General features: G+C 46.2%; 1 protein-coding gene across 3 annotated transcripts in view; it reads left to right on the top strand.

Moving 5' to 3' along the window:
• Positions 1-26,050, top strand: part of PDZD2 (PDZ domain containing 2) — a 226,564-nt gene that overhangs the window by 191,925 nt on the left and 8,589 nt on the right. For 2 of the 3 annotated variants that reach the window (XM_084832042.1, XM_084832044.1), the window contains 6 exons: positions 1,244-1,347; positions 2,669-2,840; positions 4,032-4,837; positions 9,399-9,543; positions 12,950-16,517; positions 17,657-17,774. In XM_084832042.1, coding sequence (XP_084688168.1) covers positions 1,244-1,347; positions 2,669-2,840; positions 4,032-4,837; positions 9,399-9,543; positions 12,950-16,517; positions 17,657-17,774 — 4,913 coding nt within the window. The remainder of the gene's footprint in view (positions 1-1,243; positions 1,348-2,668; positions 2,841-4,031; positions 4,838-9,398; positions 9,544-12,949; positions 16,518-17,656; positions 17,775-26,050) is intronic. The other variant, XM_084832043.1, reaches the window with a different exon arrangement.

Here is a 26,050-nt window from a genome sequence, read left to right as displayed (position 1 = left end):
CACCCCTGCTCTATACAGAACAGCAGAAAATAAGCCACACAACCCAGGAAGGGGTGCTAGGCTAGCCCTCCACTCGGTGCCAAGCAACAGAACCCTGCTCACTTTATGCTGATCAGAGAGGAGGCAGTTTTTCTTCTTTGGTGGCCAGCGTAGCAATGGGGCATGCTGGCCACCAAGGGGAAACTTTAGCCCACTTTGGCTTGTGTCTCCTAGTTCTACGCCAACTGCCAGTTAGGGATGTATAAGGAATTTGTTTTAGTTCGTTTTTGATCAGTTTTGATTTTACCCAGTTCGCATCTTTTGGACCAAATATGGACTTGGATGCAATCTGTGGTCAAAGTCCATACATTTCTGAGCTTGCAACGGGATTCGCAGACTGCCCCTGCCCCCCGCAAATGTCTTCGACACCATGCATACATTTCAAAATGAGTACATTTCATAAATGTGCACAAATATGCTTTAATCATGGGAGAAGAATGCGTACATTTCCAAAATACGCACAACGGATGTGTACATTTGGAAAAATACGCATGGATTCTCGTGCGAAAAGAAAAAACAAATCTCTGATATGGATTTGAGTTGGAACAAGCTTCAGAGAGCTTCTGGTTCTGCAGGTTTTGCTCTGGTTTTGCTGATTCACACATCCCTACGGCCAGTGAAGGAAAGCCCCCTCCTTGTTGGCTAACATAGCACTGAGGCACAGTGGGCACAGAGAAACAGGGGGCCCTATCTCTCCTTGGCTGGCATGCCCCTTTGTTCTGTTTATGCTGGCTGGCCAGGAGGAGAAGAGCTTCCATGGGTAGTCAGCATAAACAGAATTGGGCCCCTTCAAATGGCTGAGCAAATGTTGAACTCCCACCTCACCCCCAAGGGGTTTGATTTTTAAGGGCCTGATTTATTTAAGCCCTCATACACCTCTAAAAATTATCTATGTCGGCCTTCCCCAACTTGGCAAACTCCGGATGTGTTGGACTACAACTCCCACCATCCCCAGCCAAGGACCATGCTCACTGTGGATGATGGGAGTTGTAGTCCAACACATTTGGATGGTGCCGGGTTGGGAAAGGCTGATTTATGTGCTTATGTCGTAAGTAACTGAATAATGTTAATGGTGCAAAAATTCATTAACAGACATTGTCAAATCAACCATCCCCACATCACCAGCTGAGCTTGAATTATGACTCATGTGCATATTGTTTTGCAGTCTGAAATCTTCACTGTCTAACCAAATTCTATTTAACAGGGAATCTGCCTAAAAGTCCATCCCCTAGTGTGAAGTCCAAACAGACTGAAGCCACCTCGCCCTTGAGCTGGACAATGAAGCGCTTCTTGGAGCCAGCAAGTCGGGTAGAACAATTGAACTTCAACAATGCTATGATCTGGTTTTGACAGTGAACTTTAGTGGATCATTATAATTGCCTAGGGAAAGCCTGTTGTCTTCTTACACATGCATCCACTAAATCCTGCAGCCCCAGCCACTTCAGGGGTATCCCCGTGTTATCTCCAATCTCTGATTGACTATAACAAAGGGATTCCCTTTTCTGCTGCTTGTGAGTGAAGGAAAATTCCCTTGTTATTTCCGATCAGAGATTGGAGATAACGTGGGGATTCCTCTCCCCCACCTCCTCCCTAAGCCTCCAGGCCAGGGGGTGTGGCTTGTGGAGGGGCTCCTGGAGGGTTCCCAACTCTCCACAGGCCTGATTAGGAGGTTTTCCACCCCTGCTCAAGAGTTCATCTAGGGGATGTGGCTGAAATAAACCACTGAGGACACAAAATCTGAGCCAGAGAGGGCCCTGCCATCTTCACTACCTTCCCCCAACCCACAAGCCAGCCCCCTAAATGCCCTTACCTCTTCCCTTTTCTGACAGCTTGCTACATCTGCCACACAGCTGCAGTTCTCCCAAGGGCTGCTGCAGTTAGTCCTATGCTGGTGTTCATCCTGCACACACACAGGCTAGAAGGGTGTTGGGGGAGAGGGGGAGCCCTACCCCCAACATCTCCATCCCCTTTTCCCTGTTCCTGCTCTTGCAACATTGAGCAGCAAGGGCGTCTGCTTGCATTGGTTTGAACACAAATGTAGCCCTCAGTCAGGAGCCCAGCTTTATTGGGGTTTGTGACTGTTTGGAGGGTTCTACTTGTGTTCAAGTGAGCATACGTGCAAATCCCCTTCAGGCCTTGGTGCTCAATATGGCCAGGGCAGAAACAGGGAGGGTGTGGTTGGTGTGCATAGAGACTTGTGTGCTCACCCTTCCACCAACAATCCTTTTAGCTTTCAGATGTGTAGGCAGAACTCCTGCATCGGGTTATAGTCACTTTAAAAAGCAGTATCTTCTGGTGAATGCCCACTATTAGTTGTCTCTTGCACCTTAATGGGGCAGCAGGTAATTCATTTTCCACTTTGGTTTCCATTCTTTTGTTTCTTTGTATGCCTACAAATTAGAATTGGTGTTCTTTTTCAGGGACCAGTTCCCACTGTCTGATTATAAACTCATTGTTGCTTGCTCTAAGCAGACGTCCCTAGTGTGATATGATAACAAGAATGTTTGGTCTGGATGGCCCTTTTCTTATATCCTGTGGAATCATTACTGCGCCTTTCTGTATTTATTCATTTATATTGATTGATTGATTGATTGATTGATTGATTGATTGATTGATTGATCTATCTCAGCAGGGATCCATCCATTCTGAAACAGAGCTTTCTCAATACTTCTTACAAGATGGTGCAAGCCAGCTGTCACTTTCAGAGATTGCAGTAACAGGCTCCAGTGATGAGGAGCTGCTCCGTCCCAAGAGCGGGAGTAGCTCCTTAGATGAGAGCTTTCCTTCTCCTGGCATTCCAAGTAAGCTATAGTAATAATGCAAGGAAATTCAAAGAGGTTTGGCAGCTACTTCCTGTGCTACTGTGTTTGGAGTTTCTGGCTTTGAAAAATATACAGTTTATTGCCTGGTATATATGTCTCTCTCTCTGGGTATTTCTACACCAGCCTAAAATCCTGCATTTAAAAGCGGGCTTTCTGCTTCTGTTTTAAATGCAGGATCACCACTGACTCCCTTTACATGCGCTTCCTTTCCCCCCTCCCTTCTCCCTGCATCTGAGTCTTCCATTATCTTTCATTGATCTCACTCCTCTTCTTGTCAATTTAACTCTTTTGATGGAGGGAACTGAAGTGGAACACAAGGGGGTAATTTGATAGCTCATTATCTGCGATCTGTTTAAAAGCGGGAAAAAGGGGCATTTAGTGCAGCAGGGTCACGTTGTCATGTAAGAGCCCAGAAATTTCTGTGAAGGAGCAATCTCAATCGCAGGATAAAAGCTCCATGTGATGAAGCCCTGTGTGTGTGTCCGTGTGTGTGTCCGTCCAATAGCTTAAGTTTTGTGGACAGGTCACAGAAAACGTAGAAGTATAAAATACACTGTTAAAATATAGCTGAATAAGGGAGGGGGCCTTATCTGTGGTGGCCTCCCAATTGTAGAATGCTCTCCCCAGCGAGGTCTGCCTGGCACCAACATCTCTTTGGTGCCTGGTTAAGACTTTACTCTACTCCCAAGCATTTGACAACATGTGATGGGGCTTTTTAATGTTAGCAGTTTTATCATGTCCTGGTTATTTTATTGTTAATTGTTTTTAGCTGTTTCAAATAGTTTTAATTTTTTCTATGTTAAAGGTTTTTTTTATTATGTCTTGTATTTTAGGGTTTTAATTTTATGTTGTATTTTAGTGTTATAATTTTTTTTTTAACTGCCCAGGGAGTTAAGCTATTGGGTGGTATAGAAATGGGATGAATGAATGAATGAATGAATGAAAAGGCCATAAAGATGGTTCCAGGCGAATCTCTCTGAGGCTACCATAGCCGAGGTGTCACCACCAAAAAGGCCCTCCCGCCTAACCACCCGCCTCACTTCGTTTGTCAGGGACATTCAGAACAGGGCCTCTGAAGAGGATCTTAAGAATCAGGGAGGCATATATGGCAGAAGGTGGTATTTCAGGTCATTATATTGTAGAATTACAATTATATATGTTCTTTCCTAGGTACCAAAGAATCAGGCCTATGTGATTCACCTGCTAGTGGAAACAACTCACCTGGTCCTTTCAACAAGCCAAGGGAGGCTGCTGCTCGGCATGTTAGTTTCAGCGATAGCCCCAAAGGGGCCCGTACCTCATTCCAGAGGCAGAGAAGGATTGCTTTCTATGATGGTGATGCAAGCGATGAGGATGACTTTGCCAAGCAAGATGGCATTCGATTTCAGAGGGGACCGAGGTCCAAAGGCCAGAGGAAGGCAGAGGACAACTGTGATGTCACCATTGCAACGATCCCCGTGGAAGGTGGTGAGACGAACCAGGAGAGAGAACTTGCAACCAATACCCACAGTGACACCACTCCCAGTAGCTTTAGGGATCCAACAGAGAGCACTGCAGAGTATGCAATGGACTCCCCTTTCCTTCCAGTAAAATTGTTTGATTACTCAAATGTGCCAGAGCTTCACCCAGGACACCTGTGCTTGAAGGAGTTTCGAGAGGCACAGCTAGAATCAAAGAGATCTCCAAAACTGGAGCACAAAGCAGTCACTCGAGTTAAAAGCCTGATGAGTATTGAATACCACGGTGTCCCAAGGCAGAAGAATGAGGAGCACGGCGCTTGCAGCAGACCCAGTGGGAGGGTGCTTCCCCAAATCCGGAAGAGTGAAGCACAAGAGAGTCCTCTTAGGCCAAGCCATCCCGAAGCAATCACCTTAACGCGGAATGAAAACGAATCGTTTGGCCTGGACCTAGAAATCCACGCCACTCCCTTACGCGTCGTGATAACTGGCTTGCGACAGGGTGGAGCCGCTGAAAGGGTACTCACTTTTACATTTTTCTGGTGTTTACTCCCCCCCACCTCAATGGGATATCAATTCTGAGGAAGGCTGAGATTATGCAAGGAAATTGAGAGTCTTCTCTCGTGGGCAGTGTTGATTTTGTATGTTTCGCATTCTCCCACAAAAAAGATGCTATGAATGAAGTGATTTGAGCCTTTTTTGGAATGCCCTTCCCTGGAAGGTCCGCGTGGTGTCTTCATTGTACACATTTAGACACCAGGTTAAGATTTTCCTCTTCCGGCAAGCCTTAAATCTTTCATCGGTTGCTCGCTCTGGTTATTAATTTTACTGCTGGCTCCTTAACGTTTTAAATATTTGTAAATGTTTTTAATCTTTAATATTGTATTATTTTGTTACTTTTATTATTGGGTTTTTTGGGGGGGTCTATTTTGGCTTTTTTGTTTTGGTTCTATGATTGTAAACCACCCCAAGGGCATTTGACAGTTGGATGGAATACACATGTAAGAAATAAAAAATACATGATTTAGCTGTGCATACCCAACCTAGTTGGTTTAAATTCTAAAGCAGCCTTCCCCAACCTGGTGCCCTCCATATGGCTGGCTGGGGGATACTGGGACTTGTAGTCCAGCACATCTGGAGGGCATGAGGTTGGGGGCGGCTGCTCTAAAGAGTCAGTAGGAAAAAACCACGCCATTCTGAAATAATCAATTTTTGTAATTGCATCAGTGATCATTGCCGCTCTGGCGCTTTTGCAGAAAGAGTGATCATATCTGTGTAGCATGCAAGTCGTTTAGAAGCACGAAGTATTAAATTTTTAAGAAGCATACAGCTTCTTGAGGGAGAAGAACAACTGGACTGCCATTTAAGCTTTTAAAAATTTAAACACATGATTATTTATTCATCTCTTCTACCTAGATTTGTGATTTTCAAATTATTATAAAAATGCCCTCCTTTAGCAAGCTGGAAGCAATTCATCAACCCAGGATATTGTGATGTGCAATAGCATAGATGGCGTTAATGAAAAGAACAAGGCAAATTTGGAGATGATAGATCTATCAACGCTGTTTGGCGTTCAAGACACTGGGCATGGGCAAGAGGGAAGATTCCATTGCCTTCATACCTGGCCTCTGAGTTTCTCAGAGGCATTCGATTGGCTTCGGTCTAATCCAGCAAGGCAGTTATTGGCTGCATTTGGATGTAACACTTACCACTGTTTAGCATTACAAGAATGAGCCTAGCCTCCCCCAGGCCCTTTCCCCTCTCTTCTGCTGTGACCGCAAGGAGGCAATCAGAAGCTTCCACTTCCATTCTAGATTAATCACAGTTTAGCTCATTGTCCAAACTCTAAATTGTGGTTAATCTTAACTATGGTTAGTGGGGAAAAAGCCAGATTCATAAACTATGGCTTGAAGCTGGCTTGTTTCCACCAAGCATAGTTAAAATTAACTGCAGTTTGTCCAGGTTTGGATGACACGGCAAGCTGCAGTTAATCAAAAATGGAAGCAAAAGTTTCCAAACCCCTCCTCATGCCCGGAGCAGTGTAGAGAAGGGGAAGCCTGAGACTCATTGTGGCTTGTTCTTGTAATGTTAAACCAGGGATAGGCAACATAGTGCCCATGGGCACCACGGTGCCCCCGGACACTTTTCTTGGTGCCTACCAAGGTGCTGTACTCTTCCCACTGCTTTAAAATTAATGAATTAAATTAATTCTGTTGGTGCTGAAAAGTGTGGGTTCAAAGGAGTTGTTTAGTGTGTTCTGGCTCAGAACTTACCTGAGCCTTGCACTCAGTCTTTTGGGCAAGTTACTTGTCCTTTGTGACTAGCTACACCTGCCGTGGCAGCTGTTTTGTGGTGGTGCCCATGGCAGTTATGCAAATTGCCAAATATGCCAACAAGCCCCCAAAGGTTGCCTACCTTCTGTGTTAAAACTATTGCTTTGTGTTATACCCTCCCTGACCACTTCACCAGTTTTTCCTGCCTGTCTTGATTTGGACTGGGGATCAGTCTGAAGTGTTCCATCAAGGCATGTCCCTGCACAAGTTGTCTTATTTATTTATTCATTTAGTTATTTATTCATTTCATTTCTATACTGCCCAATAGCGGAAGCTCTCTGGGCGGTTCACAAAAATTAAAACCAAACGGCACACAATAAAACAATATAAAATATACAGAACATTAAAACCACAATATAACAATACAGCCACAATAAAACCTAGCAGCAGTGCAGGAATTTAAAATACAGATTTAAAACAGCAAAGCTAAAAGTCTAGAAAGCTATAATGCTAAAAAGCCTGGGGAAACAAAAAGGCCTTCACCTGGCACCGAAAGGAATACAATGTAGGTGCCAGGCGAACCTCACTAGGGAGCTCATTTCACAGCCGGGGTGCCACAGCAGAAAAAGCCCTCCTCCTAGTAGCCACCCGCCTCACTTCCTTTGGCAGGGGCTCATGGAGAAGGGCCACTGAAGATGATCTTAAGGTCCAGACAGGCACATATGGGAGGAGGCAATCCTTCAGATAACCTGGCCTCTAGCCGTTTAGGGCTTTAAGTGTTAATACCAGCACTTTGAATCGGGCCCAGAAATGGACTGGCAGCCAGTGTAGCTGGAGAAGTACTGGCATAATATGAGCTTGCTGGCCAGTCCCTGTTAACAATCTTGCTGCCCTATTTTGGACCAGCTGAAGTTTCCGGACCGTTTTCAAAGGCAGCCCCATGTATAACGCATTGCAGTAATCCAGACGAGAAGTTATCAGAGCATGGATAACTGTAGCTAGGCTATCTCTGTCCCAATAAGGGTGTAGTTGGTATACCAGCCTAAGCTGATAAAAAGTGCTCCGTGCCACTGAGTTCACCTGTGCCTCAAGTGACAGTTCTGGATCCAAGAGCACCCCCAAACTACGAACATGATCCTTTAGGGGGAGTGCAACCCCCTCCAGAACAGGTTGAATATCATCTAGCTGGGCAGACAAACCACCCACTAAGAGTACCTCCATCTTGTCTGGATTGAGTTTCAGCCTTTATTGGCCCTCATCCAATCCATTTCCATGCTCAGGCACTGATTCAGAACAGCCACTGCCTCACCTGGGTTTGATGAGAAAGAGAGGTAGAGCTGGGTGTCATCCGCATATTGATGGCACATTAGCCCACACCTCCGGATAACCTCCCCCAGAGGTTTCATGTATATGTTGAACAGCATGGGGTATAAAGCAGAGCCCTGTGGAACCCCATGGCACAATTGCCATGGCACAGAGCAATAATCCCCCAGCACCACCTTCTGGAATCAGCCATCCAAGTAGGAGTGGAACCACTGCAGTGCAGTGCCTCCAACTGCCAACCCAGACAACCTATCCAGAAGGATACCGTGGTTGATGGTATCAAAAGCTGCTGAGAGGTCCAGGAGAATCAACAGGGTCACACTCCCCCTGTCCCTCTCCCAGCAGAGGATATCCCACCGGGCGACCAAGGCAGTTCCTGTTCCAAAACCAGGCCTGAAGCCCAACTGAAATGGATCTAGATAATCCGTTTCATTCAACAGTGCCTGGAGCTGTCCTGCAACCACCTGCTCAAGCACCTTGCCAGGAAGGGGATGTTGGCCACTGGCCTATAATTGTTAACATCCTCGGGGTCCAGGTTAGGCTTTGTTAGGAGTGGTCTGATTACTGCCTCTTTTAAAGTGGCCAGCACCACTCCCTCTCTCAAGGAGGAATTTACAACCTCCTGGACCCAGCTGGACATCCCCTCCTTGTTTTCCTTCATGGTGCCAAAAGCCAATGAAGCAAGTCCTTGTTTTTCATAAATTATTTGCTTGCTGTCTGTTCTGTCTATCTGTCCCTGAATCTATTATCTGCCTGCACCCATAGATTGGGTAATTACTAGTCAAGACATCTGCTTACCTTTTTCATAGAGAATCCCAGATTCAAGTAGTGTAAAGAGCTGCCTTGTACAGAGTTACATCCAGTAGCCCATCTAGCTAGGTACTGTCTTTGCTGGCTGAGAGTAATTCTCCAAAGTCTCAGTGGCCCTGCTACTTCAGATCCTGCAGCAAGGGCTGCCAGGCTGTGGTGTGCCCCTGAACTATAGCTGGGAGAGGCCTCTTTGCCCCCAAACAGGACCCGCCACACATCAGAGCCCTGTCGCCACCATTTAAGGTGCATAATTCCTGCCGCGGGAAGGATGAGAACTGAATGGATGATTCCAATTTTAAGAAGTATGAGACCAGCAATCTCATGGGAGCATGACAGTGTTAGGAAGCTGCCTTCTCCTTAGCCAGGCCATTGGTCCATCTAGCTTAGAACTGTCTGCACTGACTGGCAGCAGCTCTCTGGGGTTTCAGGCAGGAGTCTTTGCCAGCACTACTTGGAGTTGGCGGGGATTGAACCTACGACCTTTGCATGCGAAGCACGTGCTCTACCACAGTGCTATAGCCCTTCCTGTAGTGCAGATATAGCCCAAGTTGCCTGTCTCAGGACTGGATGCCACTGTTCCTGTGCAGTCTGTTGTTATTGTGGCACTACAAATTCACAGGAATGTATGTTTCTTTGCTTTGATGTTGCTCCTGATTTAATTACAACTTTAACAGGCATCTATGGGAAAACTGGTTCCAGGAGATGAGATCCTCTCTATCAATGGTATTCCAATCCAGGGATTCTCTTATGAGGAGGTCTGTCAGTATGTTCGGTGTCTTCCCACATCTATCACACTGGACATCCAGAATGCTGTTTCTGGTAAGAGTTTTTTTGTACCATGATCATTGAACAGTGGGTAGATACAGTTTCATGTTATAATTATATATGAATTAGATCAGGAACCGAAGAGTTTTGCAAAGCATAAAATAGGATAGGAACCATAGCATTCTATTACTGTTGCAGAGTGGAAGGGACTGGAAAGGGACACTCAGGAAGAAGAAACCCATGGTGATATCCTATGAATGGGTTGGTTCCTGCAGGAGCTCTGCCAAAATCAGTAGAAGAAGCAGTAATCTCTAAAAAGCTTCTTGCCTGCATCTCGCCAGCCATCTGCACACCAGCACCAGTGGATCCTAATGATGTGCTGTGATGTGTGAGTTTGGGCAGATGCACGCCATGAGGGTCAGATTAGACCTGACGCTAGGGATGGCAGAAAATTCCGCTACAGACTCCATTGAGGCCGGATACTTTTGAATCTGGCCTCCAGAGTCCATGGTGGAATGGGTCCACCTACCTCCGCCTCCCACCGGACCTGCGCAGAGCGGATCCTCCTCGCCAGCCAGCTCCATACAGCAAGCAATACGGCCACCATTGCCGTGCCGTATCACTGAGCACTCACTGCAGGAAGGGATCTGGACGTAGCAGACACCATTTCTTGGGGGAAACAGGGAGCTGCAGCTCTGGGTTTTTTAATGTATGAGTTACATCTCGTTATAAGTAAAAATGTCATATGGTGTTCTCCCAGCCTCTACTGTTAACCCACCCAGTATTTTATAACAACAGAAGTTACACTGAAGCTCCTACGCACATGTTCCTGGGAGTATGCCTCATTGAACATAGTAGGGCTTACTTGTGAGTAAACATTCAAAGGATTGCACTGTGAGAGTTAGTTCTCAGTCAAGATGGGGCAGAGCAATGCTATGGTTCACTTAGGGGCAGGAGATGAAATGGCAGTGGACCACCATGTCTGTTGCCTTGCTGCTTGCTTCACAGCAGCCAGGGCAGGAGGTGAGGGATGTCTTTTTGCTCTTCCCTCCCAACGTAATCAAAGGATGACATAGTGTTGGGCCATTTCTGTGGCCATGTTGACAGAATGAGGGCCCTTTAGACATGGCAGCTCCATAGCTTCCCCCAACATTGTTGTGAATGTAGTTCATAATGTAGTATGAGTGTAGGTTTTGTTTTCTTCTTAATGTATTTATTTTATTTGTGTGTGCGCATATGCATGTGAGTGTAATCTAAAGGAGGGGTGGGAGCAGGGAAATAAATGGGTGGGTGATAGAGGGAGAGGGGACACAGGTATTGTTTATGTCTAAAATATTTTTAAGAAATCTTCTAATAAAGTAAGAATGTTGGGGGAAGCTATGGAGCTTGCGTGGTTTTCTCCTGCATCTCCACAGGGAAAAGGTGGAGCTTTTTGCTTGCATACCAAGGGACCTCTGGCAGCATAAGTGTTGTCATGCCAGAGGACCACCCTCTCCTCTGGAGGAGTTGCACTTCTGCTTCTTAAGGTCCTCCTTAAGGTCCTGCAACCAGCGTCCTGGTAAATATAGGATTGCTCCTGTTGTCATTGAGGCTGCAATCCTGTACACATCTACATGGGGATAAGCCTCTTTGAACCCAGTAGGACTTCCATCTGAATAGACATGCATAAGATTACTCTAAAAGTCAAGGGTGGGCAACACTTGGCCCTTGGGCCACAAGCAGACTCCACCTCTGTTGTGCCTTGCTGTTGGTGGCAAATAAGTGGTTTGCCACCGAAATTTGGTGGCAAACTGCTACAGAGGCTTTATAATTCTTTATGAAGCCTCTGTAGCAGTTTGCAGCTGAATTTTGGCAGCAAATGACTATTTTGTTTCAGCAGCACAGTGGCAGCAGTGGCAGACATACATTCCACACAGGAGTTGGAGTGGTGGTGGTGGGATTGGCTTCATTTGCAAGGCTGCATTAAATGTCATCCCATTCCCCCCCCCCCAGTTTTCTTTCTCCCTAAATTCTTGCCAAAATGGTGTTAGATGACTTATGTCCTTTTCATATATGAGTGTTCATCACTTGATGGCTGAACCATGTGATGACTTGTATGTGTGAAAGATTACAACCCACAGATGGAGGGTCTATAATCCCTCACACACAATGCAAAGAGCATTCAGTGGTTGGATGTGTTCACACATTTGTCTTCAAGCAACCAAGTAAGGGGAGCTTTGAGTTATGAATGTGGCACAATATGCTTTTTTATGAAGCTGTTTAGCCGATGCTACAACTGAAGTGGGACAGAAGCTACTTAGTCTTCATAGTGATAATAGGGAATCCTTCAATATTGAAATCCTACATGCAGCGCCAGAAGATGGTGGTTCAGTCAAGCTCCCGACATGGCTCCGGGTTCTACATTTTCTCACATTAGGCCTAGCTTTGCTAACATTCCTTCCAAGATGGTAACTGGGTCTAGAGAAGAACAGATGCTGGAATACTGTAACAAAAGCTTGTTGGCGCTCTTAAAGAGGTCAAGCTTGTAATCTCATCCCTTCAGAATACGAAGGATGCTATTTATAGTGACTTTCGGACTGTGATAGGAAGATGCATGGGTAAGATAGAGGGGAAACTCCTTATGCTAGAGGGATGAACAGTAAGCGCTAAGAAACTCAAAGCAGAAAATAAAATTCAGAAATAAATATTAAGATTAAGAAATACAATTAATACAAGAAAGAAGCCTGAACTGTGAGCTGGATGTCCCCATTCAAATCTCAGTTTAGCTTTATCTCTAATCATCAACTTCTGTCTGTAATATGTTGGCAGCAATAATAATAATAATAACAACAACAGCCGCTGCCGCCACCGCCACCTTTACAGGGATTTTGTGTAGATTACTAAGATAATGTCTTTGGGGGATACTTCTGAGCACTTTGGAATATATTGGGATAGATCCAGATTTTGCTCATACCAACAGGACCATTCCCTGAATGGTGTTCTGCTCAGGAGACTCCAGCTCGTGGGAAGGGGGGGGGAACCATTTTTGCTGATTCCCTCCTCCTGCTACGGTCCCCGTCAGCACCTCCCATGCTATTCTAGCAGGGGCCCCAACCCTTTGGAGCAGATTGTCAGGGGGCTGCAGGGAGAGGGGAATAGGAGAAAATGGCCTCCTCCCCAGTGCCATCAGTGTAAATGCTCTGCTGGATCCGAAAGCTACTATGGACGGTAGGACCCCTTCCATTCATGGAAGGCAAGGCCTGGATCCAAGCCAACATATATAAATCTTTAGTTTTAGCAAAATAATATAATTAAAATCTGGCAGGATGGTGATCATTGGATCAACTGCTACTCTCTATCTCCTTAAAACTGCTGGATCAAAGCTGGACTCTTAAAAATAAACTCCAGACACTCATGTATAGTTTTCATATTCACATACTTAAGAGAACAAAGTGACTGTTTTGGTTCCTTCTTTATGCAGCCACAAACAGACTTACAAATCTCATTGTACCTTCGGAGGCAGATGAGTCAGTTCAGACAAGTTCAAGCGATATTCTTATGACTGAAGAAGAAAAGAGTTTTGCAAATCAGAAAGAATCATTGCACAGGGATAACTCAGCTTATATGGTGGAAACGACAGTGCTGCTTTCTGATGCCAAGACCAAGGAGTTATCACCAAATTCCTTGGAAACCAGCTATGCTCAGGACAATGCTGTGGTACCATTAAGAGATATTGATGACTTCCTACGCAAAACAAACTCCTCAGAAGAAAAAGATGCTACATGTTTATTAATCAGGGAGAGGTGTACCAAGGAAGATACTTCTGTGATGGTGGAAGAAGATTGTTCTAATTCTAGATCAGATAAAATTAAGAATGACCTTCCAGGAAGAGCTCTGAATTATGCAACTAACACGCAAGAAATCTTGGGGTTTTCTGTCTTGGATTCCATTAATGCCAGCAAGATTTTCACTGTGAACCAAACCCGTTTGAGTAACTATTCCAGGAATTTCAGCAGCTTAAATGAAGACACTGTGGGTGGAATGGAGAGCAAAAGCAACACTATTCCAAAATCTATGTATGCTGCTGCAGAGGACTCTAGCTCAGACACAGAATCCATAGTAGAAACTCCAGGATTTTCAGGCAGTTCGCCGCACTTACTGTCTGCTTGCAATAAACCCTTGGAGAGAGATAAGGCAATTGATTCGGATGAGGAGCAAATTGAAATTTGCTGTCTGAATCGGGAGCAGCAACACTTCCCTCAGAAACAGCCAGTCACATCTATGCCAGATGCATCTCATCATCCCCCAGAATGCCATCCTTCAAACACTGTTTTGCAGGCAGAAAGCAAGGCAGAAATTGGTTCGCTGGAAATATCCAATGGGAAATTCTCATTTGAAGAACCACACTCTCCAAGACACTTCAGTGTAGAACCCATGGTTCCATCTACAACCTCTCATGTTCTTTCTCAGGTTTCTCCACCAGGGACAGATAAGTTAGACACTGACAATGCAGGTTGCTCTTTCCACGAGGATGGTCCCTTAATGAATGGAGAAAGGATAAACTTGGAGAGCAGAGAGAGACTCATGGAGACATGTGGTACGTCCAAACGTGATGCCCAAGAAATGCATTTGTGCACGACAAAAGCCATCAATGGTTGGGACAGTGACCCGCTGGGCAAAGACGAATGCAATAAAAACCAGCGACCGCACACAGAAAATGATTTAGTAACAGATGATGGCAGCCATGTGGTTGGTAGCCCTGCTTTGACAAAGAAAGAAATCAATGCCCCAGCCCACTTGAGTAAACCAGACAGCTATCCTGTGGAGTACACATCACAGAGAATAGCCAGTAGCCCCAGATCTCCCCTTCTGACAAAATCAAAAAATCTGAATAAGGCCACAGCTGCCCATGACATACTGGGAAGGAATGAAAAGGCAAATGCCATTCCTGTCCCAAAAAGTTCAAGCACAGTAATGCAAAGCTCTGGCCAAAGCAAAGGTATTACGGTCCCACACAGTCCATCCTCTTCCAAAAAACTGCAGCATGAAACAAGAGGGATTCCCCAGAAGAGTATTGTAGAAACTCTTTCAAATAATCAACGAAACAAACCAGGCCCAAAGCTAAAGGGCCTTACTATTAAAAGCAAGTCCAAGACTCACTCAGATGGTCTAAGTGCTGTTCCAGCAAAAGCTGGTGGTATGGATCAGAAAAAGACATCCCTTCCTGTGCAATCATCACCCAGGCTTCTTCCAAAGAAAGGCACATCACTCCATAACTTAGCCACACACTTGGAACCCCCTAGCAGGAGCTTTTCCATGGGTTCGAGGATTCTTCAGCAGGAGGAGGAAAATAAATTGTCTTTAGCAGTGCCTCGGGAATCCTCTTCATCTGTCTTGAATGGTAATGGCAGTGTTGTGAAAAACAACAAAGAAAAATCCATTAGCAATTTTGAACTTGGTGATGCTGGAATGGCAGAGCAAAAAGAAGCACAGATCCCAATTCGGATGGTTATGAATAGTGAAAAGAGAGATCATGCTGATGCTGGTGATTACCAAATAAGAGAAGGTCCTTCTCAGATATATGCACATTCCACAATTACACCCAAGGGTAGTTGTCTGAGTGACACGACTGATAACCGTGGGATGGGTATGAGGTGCTTGGATCACGATGGATGTGAAATTAAGCCGTTTGGATCAGATAACATTGGGGCTTTTAGGAAAGAGCCTTCTAGTCTTTATCCCTCTGTTCAGCAAGAGCAATCAGGTCAAGAAATTCAGCGCACTTTCATTGAGGTGAGACTGTCTTCCTCCTCCTCTTTCACACCATCCTCATTAATTCCAGAGGTGTCTCTGGAGAAGGAGGAAAGTAACAAGAAGCAAATCAACCAGCTAGAAAGTGAGGTACAGAATTGTAGGTGGAACACTTTTGAGGATGAAAATGTACACAGCACATTAAAACCCGTGACAAGGACCTATTCAATGCCTGCCCAATTATCAAGCCATTTGAGGGAGGAGAACAATGCTATGGGTGCACCAGCACATCACGTCCAGGATATCCTGAGCAATGTTTCGGGTGAAAAGTATCCTCATACAGAGATGGGCATGCTGAAAATTGTCCATCTCAGTCTGATGAATGGCCAGAACACTCGAGATGAAAAGGAGACATGCAATAGCATCCCTAAATCAAACAGTCAAGAATCACCCTTGGTCAATGACAACAGTGGCCGCATTGCAGATAAATTAAAAACAGGCAGGAGAAATTATTACTATTATGAACTCAACTGGCCACATGATCCGGTTTCATCTTTTTCTGTGAAACAGCGAATTAAATCTTTTGAGAACCTTGCCAATTTTGATAGGCCAATGGTCAAAGCCATAGACATTCATTCCACCTCTCTCAGCTCTAAACTTCCCATTGGTAGAAGGTTGTCCGGTGGTGTTTCTGCAGTTTCAGCTACCAGTGTTAATGATGCAGTCCAGGCGCTGAGACGGAGCTTGAGTTCCTATGGCGAAAGTGAAGTCCCGGCATCCCTGCAGATGACAAAATCATCCACCAGCGCAGCATTGACACATCTGCGGCAGAATTCCCCCGAGGACAGCAGAGATGATGCTCACTTGGAGAAAAGTGAAAGATGTGGTGCTTTGCCGCCGTCTACACCCAGCGTCCGAAGAAGCAGAGCCTCGGGTGGGCACATCAGACACATGCCCTTGTCTCGCTCAAAACTCCGGGAGCTCCGGGCCTTGAGCATGCCAGATCTTGACAAGCTGTGCAGCGGGGACTTTTCTGTGGAGGCCAATTCTCCCCATTTCAAAACAGAATTGGAAGTTACACCCACAGCAAGTTCTCCTGGTCTCCCCATTGAAAGTGTTTCTGGTCTGAATGAATGCTCAGAGCTCTCTGGTCTTGTGATGGCAAGCAGCCAGTATTCCAAAGAAAACAGTCCCTGGAACAGTGGCCCTGGTACTCCTGGGTCAGCTTCTGATGAGGAAGTGCTACAACATGATGCAAACCTGAACAAGACGCACTCGGGCAAAAGCTGGTCCATCAGGTTAGTTTCACCATTTTCCTTTATCGATTTTGTATCGGGAGCGGGCAACATTCCAGAGCCTAAAAACCACATAGCAAAATGGGAGGTGGGGGAAGACACAAAGCCTATATTCTGGGTTGTGTACTCTGCATTAAAATGTTAAAATTCTGCACCCAGGTTAGCTGGATTCTGCAACAGTTGAGAAATGATTATACAGCAGGCAAACTTACATACTTTCCCTTCTTTTGCAACATTTGTTCTGCACTTTTAAAAACCATTCTGTATAATCTATTCTGGTTTTGGCCGAGTACAGGCAGCCTCCTGGGACACCCCTCCCACAATGCCTGGCTCTGAGGAAGGCCCCCTCAAAGACAGACATTTGGGCCTGGCTGGCTTTCTGAAGAGCTGTGCTGGCCACTTCATCCAGCTGATGTAGCTCTCCAGAGAGCTCGCCCGCTTTCTGGTTTGCACTCAGAGGATTCTCGGCATGAGCCAGAGGGTGGGTGACTGAGAGCAGCTGCCCATCCTCTGTTTTGCCCTGATGATCCCCTCAGAGCAAATCAGAGGGCAATAGCCACTCTTGAGGGCCCCGCCGTTGTCCCACTATGTGGCTGGTGGGGCTCTCCAGAGATCACCCACTGGAGGCAGTGCTGGTGGGCCCCCTGGTGGGGGGAGCGTGCTATCTGAATTCACCCCACTTCATGGGAGGGCTGCCCTGTAGACCACTAAACCAAGGATGAAGGACCTCAGGCCCGGGGGCCAAATTCAGTCCTCAGGGGGTCTCAGTCCAGTCCTCCAGGGTTCCTCTGATGTACATGCCCCCTTCCCCTGGCCCAGTTCCCTTTCCCCCACCCACCAATCGTTTTCTGGTGTCCTGGCTTTTGTGCAGTTCCTTCCCCTTCTAAAAGGTAGAAATGCTTCTCCTAAGGCTTAGTTGCTGGCAGCAGGAGCTTAAAGCTAAAATATACTGGTATATTTGGATTATTTTGTTTTTGGGGTCCACCCCTTTTCCCTTCATCCATCCCACCACTGGAGTATGGACCCCGGGAGCTTCTCCAAAATGGAATTCGGCCCTTCAGCTGAAAGAGTTTCTGCACCCCTGCATTAAACACATCCCTGCAGTCTCATTCTGTCCACTGTTTTGCACTTCTATCTTTTAGCTTGGATCAACTCTTGGTCTCTGCTCTGGATCAGCAGAAATTGCAGCTGGTTTTATCTTCTGTGACAACAAAATCTGACGTCCCTTCTTTACTTCAGGAGGCCAAAGCACAAGCAGAGGTGAGCCTGGACAAAATCAAAATGGAAACTGTCGGTGGCCAAAAGTCATAAATTACCTGCAGAAAGGACTGCTAAGGTCTAAAGGCGGCTTAAGGTCTTTTCCGTAAAAAAAAAAAAAAAAAACTACATAGGGAAGAAAAAGAGCTAATTTGTTTGTGTTCTAGCTGGGTATATTTTGGATGATTTTTTTTAAAACACCTTTCCAGTATTCCTGTAGCTCACTCACTACCAGGCCAGGTGTAAGGTTTTAGTTGTTGTTGTTGTTCAGTCGTTCAGTCATGTCCGACTCTTCGTGACCCCATGGACCATAGCACACCAGGCCTTCCTGTCCTGCGCTCTCTCCCGGAGCGTGCTCAAGTTCATATTCATTGCATCGGTGATGCTATCTAGCCATCTCATCCTCTGCCGTCCGCTTCTCCTTCTGCCTTCAGTCTTTCCCAGCATCAGGGTCTTTTCCAGAGAGTTTTCTCTTCGCATTAGGTGGCCAAATTATTTGAGCTTCAGCTTCAGTATCTGTCCTTCCAATGAGCACTCAGGGTTGATTTCCTTTAGGATGGACTGATTTGACCTCCTTGCAGTCCAGGGGACTCGTAAGAGTCTTCTCCAGCACCACAGTTCGAAGGCATCAATTCTTCGGCGCTCAGCCTTCCTTATAGTCCAGCTCTCACAGACATACATTACTACTGGAAAAACCATAGCTTTGATTAGATGGACCTTTGTCGGCAAGGTGATGTCTCTGCTTCTTACTATGCTGTCTAGGTTTGCCATAGCTGTCCTCCCAAGGAGCAAGCGTCTTTTAATTTCATGGCTACAGTCACCGTCTGCGGTGATCTTGGAGCCCAAGAAAGTAAAATCTGTCACTGCTTCCATTTCTTCCCCTTCTATATGCCAGGAAGTGATAGGGCCAGATGCCATGATCTTAGTTTTTTTAATGTTGAGTTTCAAACCAGCTTTTGCACTCTCCTCTTTCACCCTCAACAAGAGGCTCTTTAGATCCTCTTTGCTTTCTGCCATTAGGATGGTATCGTCTGCATATCGGAGGTTGTTGATAATTCTCCCAGCAATCTTAATTCCAACCTCTGATTCATCCAACCCAGCGTTTCTCATGATGTACTCTGCATATAAGTTAAATAAGCAGGGTGACAATATGCAGCCTTGTCGTACTCCTTTCCCAATTTTGAACCACTTGGTTGTTCCATGTCTGGTTCTTACTGTTGCTTCTTGACCCTCGTACAGGTTTCTCAGGAGACAGGTAAGGTGTTCTGGTACTCCCATCACTTTAAGAATTTGCCACAGTTTCTTGTGATCCACACAATCAAAGGCTTTAGCGTAGTGAATGAAGCAGAAATAGACGTTTTTCTGGAATTCTCTTGCTTTCTCCATGATGCAGCGAATGTTGGCGATTTGATCTCTAGTTCTTCTGCCTCTTCGAAACCCAGCTTGTACTTCCGGTAGTTCTCGGTTGGCATACTGCTGAAGCCTAGCTTGTAGGATTTTGAGCATCACCTTGCTGGCATGTGATATGAGCGCAATTGTGCGGTAGTTTGAACACTCTTTGGCGTTGCCCTTCTTTGGAATTGGAATGTAAACTGACCTTTTCCAGTCTTGCAGCCATTGTTGAGTGTTCCAAATTTGTTGGCATATTGAATGCAGCACTTTAACAGCATCATCTTTTAGGATTTTAAATAGCTCAGCTGGAATACTGTCATCTCCGCTAGCTTTCTTGTTACTAATGCTTCCTAAGGCCCACTTGACTTCACTCTCTAGGATGTCCGGCTCAAGTTCAGTGACTGCACTATCATGGCTATCAAGGACATTCAGATCTTTCCTGTATAGTTCTTCTGTGTATTCTTTCCACCTCTTCTTAATTTCATCTGCTTCTGTTAGGTCCCTGCCTTCTTTGTCCTTTATCATGCCCGTCTTTGCACAAAACGTTCCCTTGAGATCTCCAGTTTTCTTGAAGAGATCTCTAGTCTTTCCCATTCTGTTGTTTTCCTCGATTTCTTTGCATTGTTCATTTCAGAAGGCCTTCTTGTCTCTCCTTGCTATTCTCTGGAACTCTGCATTCAGTTGGATATATCTTCCCCTTTCTCCCTTGCTTTTCGCTTCCCTTCTTTCCTCAGCTACTTGTAAAGCCTCATCAGACAGCCACTTGGCTTTCTTGCATTTCTTTTTCTTTGGAATGGATTGAGTTGCTGCCTCCTGAACAATGTTACGGACCTCCGTCCATAGTTCCTCAGGCACTCTGTCTATCAGGTCTAATCCCTGAAATCTATTCCTCACCTCCACTGTATATTCATAAGGGATATGATTGAGGTCATACCTGAATGGTTTAGTGGTTTTCCCTATGTTCTTCAATTTAAGCCGAAATTTTGCAACAAGAAGCTCATGATCTGAGCCACAGTCAGCTCCAGGTCTTGTTTTGACTGACTGTATGGAGCTTCTCCATCTTTGGCTGCAAAGGACGGAATCAATCTGATTTCGATATTGACCACCTGTTGATGTCCATGTGTAGAGTCGCCTCTTGTGCTGTTGGAAAAGAGTGTTTGCTATGATCAGCGTGTTCTCTTGGCAAAACTCTATTAGCTTTTGTCCTGCTTCATTTTGTACACCAAGGCCATGCCTGCCTGTTATCCCGGTGATTTCTTGACTTCCTACTTTAGCATTCCAATCCCCTATGATGAAGAGGACATCTTTGTTTGGTGTTAGTTCTAGAAGGTGTTGTAGGTCTTCCTAGAACCGATCAACCTCAGCTTCTTCGGCCTCAGTGGTTGGGGCATAGACTTGAATTACTGTGATGTTGAATGGTTTGCCTTGGATTCGTACTGAGATCATTCTATCATTTTTAAGATTGTACCCCAGTACTGCTTTTCCCACCCTTTTGTTGACTATGAGTGCTACTCCATTTCTTCTCAGGGATTCTTGCCCACAATAGTAGATATGATGGTCACCTGAATTAAATTCGCCCATGCCTGTCCATTTTAGTTTGCTGATTCCCAAGATGTCGATGTTCAGTCTTGCCATCTCATGTTTGACCACCTCCAGCTTACCTTGATTCATTGATCTTACATTCCAGGTTCCTAAACAATATTGTTCTTTACAGCATCGGATTTTCTTTTCACCACCAGACACATCCACAGCTGAGTGTCCTTTCGGCTTTGGCCCAGCCGCTTCACTCTTTCTGGCGCTACTTGGAAATTCCCTCTGCTCTTCCCCAGTAGTATATTGGACACCTTCCGACCTGAGGGGCCCCTCTTCCGGCATCATCTCTTTTAGCCTTGTGATACGTTCCATGGGGTTTTCTTGGCAAGAATACTGGAGTGGGTTGCCATTTCCTTCTCCAGTGGACCACATTTTGTCAGAACTCTCTGCCATGACCTGTCCATCTTGGGTGGCCCTGCATGGCATAGCTTATGGCTTCACTGAGTTACGCAAGCCCCTTTGCCACAACAAGGCAGTTATCCGTGAAGGTTTTAGTACTAGTCTACAAAGGCCCTGAACAACTTTGGACCAAGATAGGGATGTTGGAGAATTCTGCTATGGACTCCGGTCTCCATTCTCCAGTCTCCAGGACTCCATTCCCCCGGAGTCTGTGGCGGAATGGACTACCCCCCGCCACCCCCCAAAATCCCCCTGGAATGGACCTACCTGGCGGTGGCGGCTCCTAATCATCTTCCGGCTGTTGCCGGGTTGCTGCGGCTGCAAATGGAGGCTGTCGTAGCGGCCGCCATTTGCGTCCCTGCCTTTTGCCATAATAGGCTATGTAAATACTTATGTAGCCTATCACAGCAAAGAGCAGGGGCGCAAATGGCGGCCGCAGCAGCCCGGCAGTGGCCGGAAGTCCGGCTGTGGCCAGCCCCGGCCGGCGGCTCTGCGGCCTTGCTGCAGAGCGGAGCCGGCTGGGGAGGATTCCGGGGGGGAGGGACAGATTGCCTCCCCCCCCCCAGCGGACCCAGGCAGTGGACTGGTAAGTGGGATTCGTACATCCCTAGACCAGGATAGCTGAGAAAGCATGCCTTCTCCCTTCTCAGCCTGCCCTGTCACTGAGGCCATCATAGGGCATACTTGTGGTGATTCTACATGGCTGAATTGGAGTCCACCTGGAGAAGAGCCTTCAGTGTGGTGGCCCACTTTCTTTGGAACTCCCTGCCTCTGGAGGTCAGGCAGGTGCCAACATTGTGTTGCTTCCAGCACCTCCTGAAAACAGTTCTGTTCCAGGAAGCACTCCTTAAATGACCAGCCACAGTTTTTATTGGCATCCTGTTTTTAATAATTTAATGTTGTGTTTTAATCTTTTATCTTTTTTACTATTGAACCTCTTATGTTCACCGCTCCTGAATCCATTTTAGATGGGGAGCGGTATACAAATGTTGTAAATAGATAAATAAACAATGACTCATAATGATAACTCAGTAGAGACACTGGTACTGTTGCACACATGATCAGCCAAGCCCCCTGTTGCTCCGGGGCCATGGTGGGTTCTGCCCACCTCCTGTTCCCAGTGGGGTCCCTAGCCCCGACCACCGAATTCCTTATGCTACTATGGTCATGCATGCCTATTCAATGTTGCTGTTTTATTGAAATGGCCACTGAATATAAATAGGGATATCAGCACCTCTGAATGTTCATGAGGGCTGCTGTGCCACTTCACGTGCTATTCTCAAGGATCCCGGATCTCTCCTTATCAGGGGTTCCTTCCTGCCCTCACTCATGCCTAGTCCCAGGATGACTGTCTATGCTAGAAAAACGTTGAATGGATTTTCCCATTTTAATGCCGGCACTTCAGTCGGAAGGTCACTTTTTCCAATATTCATGAGTGCCCTGATCCAGCTAAAGAGAGCTGTGCCCGAACGCAGGGCTTCTGGACATGTGCCTCTTGCTGGATCGGGAACCACGGGTACAAGTTGGATGTGCATCCAAATGAGCATTATGTTGTGCATTCATGCGTAGTTGCTACCTAGAAGCACCGCATCCCACTGAAAGTGATGCATGTTGGAATATGCATCATTAGGGCTGTGCTGTGGTGCAGTTTCTTAAAACCAGGTTGATAATATGAAGACTAAGCGTTCCACCTTTAAAGGCAGCCTATAATTTTTTTAGATAGATTAGGTGATAGTATTTGGGAACTGGTGGGATATCTATTTTGCCCTTTTTCTCACAAGTTAGCATAGGGCCATCCAACTTCTCAATTCCACTCTTGAAACCTACGTTAGGATTCAGTGACTCCATCCTGAATGGCAGGACTGCATGAGGTTTTAAGGGAAAGCATTCTGAATGACCCAGCAAGTCCCGATGTATTTAAACAGGACATTTATTTAAGGGATTTCTATCAAACCACTAAATCAGATATTAAAACTTAAAAACAGGAAACCAGTCTCTTGTTACCACTGTAAATAATATCCCAAACCCACTTTCCAAACAGGCTTACTAATCCAGGAAGGCCGAGTCAGAAGGCACAGGGAATTTCTGATCCTTCAGTCAGACGCGTAGAATGGATATCACACAGATAGGCTGGAAACATCAGGAAAAAATGTTCCATAGTCATGCAGAACTGAAGTCTACGCTGCACATAAAGCAGGATCAGGGGCTTGGGAGGCTTTATGAATCTAGCAGCTGCAGTTTGGCCTGTTGGTGGCTACTGATCACTTTCAGGGAAGAGGTGCATCTGGTCTCCCATTGGACTCCCCATTGCTGAACCTCAGCTGGAAATTGGTACCACTCTCTCAGCTGAATATGGGGTTAAAGGAAACTAGGGGATTCTGCTTTTCTTTCTTTCTTTCTTTCTTTCTTTCTTTCTTTCTTTCTTTCTTTCTTTCTCTCTCTCTCTCTCTCTCTCTCTCTCTCTTTCTTTCTTTCTTTCTTTCTTTCATGCCTGAATACAAATACTGGAGGCAGACATGAAAATATTAAAGCTAATTGCCAGTTGGAGTTCAGCCTGATCTAAGAAGACTGCTTGAAACCACAGTTAAAGGCAAACTTTCTGAGGGCAGCTACTTCCTTCTAGTTAGAGGATAAAACTGGCTAACCTAGAAGCTGCTTTCCTTCCTTAGGACTGGGGCAGGCAACTGTTCTCTCTCTCTCTCTCTCTCTCTCTCTCACACACACACACACACACACACACAGATCAAATTCTGGCGTTTTGCAAATCATTTTTATAAAAACTAAGTACAAAGCAGAGCTATACATCAGGGGCAATGGGGAAGCTCCCCTGGGAAGTGAAATCTTCCCTCACTCACAGTCTCTGCTTTCATTGTACACCTGCCCTAGGGATCCGTTTGGACGTATAGGTCTACAAGTGGGACTTGCAACAAAATGTTGCAGCGTGGAGTTCTTGTGTTCAGAATTCCAGCCAGCCAGGCATGCCTTCTTCCAGGATACCCTATTCCATTCCCCATCCCACCAAGGTTTCTGTGTCCCCCCCCCCCCGCCCATCATCACAATAGTCACTGAGCATTCCAGGCCCACTGAGCAGGGCCAGGGTCAAGAGAAGGCATGGTGAGGCACTTGCTGACAGGGGCCCATTGACAAGAGCCTCCTAGTCTTGCTTCTCTTCACCACTGCAGCCTGCTTCTTCACCTGCTTCTCCCTCTGGCTCAGACAAGGGTGGTGGTGGTGAGACAATGAGGGGGACTAAATGCCACTGCTTTCGTGCTCCCTGACTCCCTGCCTGCCAAGCAAGCAAGTGGTGGAGATGATGAAAAAGAGGGAGGAGCGCTAGCAGCTGGTGACAATGGTGTCAAGAAGGCAAACGCGCTGACTGAGGGGGGGCATTGTCTTGCCCCTAGGCCCTCAGAAACCTGGAGGTGGTGCTGCAGCTGAGCATGCTCGGTTCATATTGGGTTGTTTGGGGTTTTCTCCCACCCCATTGGGTTTTTTCCCTAAAGATTTCTTTGCACTTCTGCAAGCCTTGGTGTTCCCGTAACCTTGCTGAGAGCTCCCTCTCTTGTGCGGCGAGTGCCGTTTTAGCTACGTGAGGATCCCCACAGACCCCTGAGCTTTGCAAGTAGAGGGGATGATCACTTTCTCAGATGTTCCATTCTTACTGATCATCTTGTACCATTAGCAACTCTGTGACTGGCCCAAAACCTTGTGGAGTTAAAATGTCTGCTATAAATTCCTTTGAAGAACATTTTTATTGTCAGCAGTACTGTGGGGTCATTTTTTTCTTAAATAATGGGAAATATATCATGATCCCATAATTAAATGACCTGCTCTAGAAATCCATGTGGGGGATCCATCAGTGTCCTTATTGTATGTGTTACTACACTTGGGAGATCTTTGAATTCTCCACTAGCTGATGTTGGGCTGAAAGTTTTTGACATTTGACCAGCTATCTGGCTTACGTGAGCATTGCAAAAACAAAAAACATTTCAGCTAGAGAGGGGAGAACATCAGTGGCTAACTACACTTTACATACAGATGTGCTTAAGTTGGCCCTGATGCCAGCTGTGTTTTATGGATAACCAGCTAGTGGGAGGTTTTGAACTGAGAAGAAGGGAGGACTTGGGTACAAGCCTGTGAGGTAAGCTAGGTTGAAAGGAAGTCCCTTGGTAAGATCTCAAGTTGCCACACGATAAGAATTGCTGGATACCAAGCAATTTGGGGGCCTTGCAGGGGTGGGATTTCACGAGACCATCACATCAAGCCGAAGAGAGATGGCCTTGCTGGTGCCTTTACTACTTCAATAATTGTTGCGGAAAATTGATGTCTCCGGTGTTTTCTCCAGTGGAGCATATGAACTTTTGAAAACAACACAACTGTGGTCTCCCCACCCCACTCTTCTTTGTCACCAAGTCTGTATCCCTGGGCACATTCAAGGCTTGAGACTTGCCTTTATGAGAACTGTAGGTTGACATAAGAGGAATCATAGGAGAAGGAGACCTCCCACAAGCTCTCTTTATGCCAGTACCTGCTTAAAGCTTGTGAGTCCCATGAGTTGGTTAAGCCAGGTGGGTCTGGCGAGTAGGGATGTACAAAGCCCCAACCTGCCAGTTCGGGGGGGGGGGGGTCCACGGGCGGGGAGGCGATCCATTCCTCCCCCCAGAATTCTCGCTGGCCGGCTCTGCTCCGTGGTGATTCCGCAGAGCCACCAGCCGGCTCCGAAGCGCCAGTGATACGGCCGCCATGCCGTATCGCTGGCTGAAGGGGGCTTGACTGACTGTGGACGCAAATAGCGTCTGGGACGCCATTTGCATCCGCAGTCAGTCCCCTTCAGCCAGCGATACGGCATGGTGGCCATATCGCTGGCAATCCGGAGCCAGAGGATCCAGCCGAAG

The sequence above is a fragment of the Heloderma suspectum genome, chromosome 2 (genome assembly GCF_057233095.1).
Source record: "Heloderma suspectum isolate Gila_16-S chromosome 2, 16-S_ref, whole genome shotgun sequence".
In the NCBI taxonomy this organism is placed as follows: domain Eukaryota; kingdom Metazoa; phylum Chordata; class Lepidosauria; order Squamata; family Helodermatidae; genus Heloderma; species Heloderma suspectum.
Note: the sequence above shows the minus strand (reverse complement) of the source record. Positions and strands in the feature narration are given on the sequence as shown.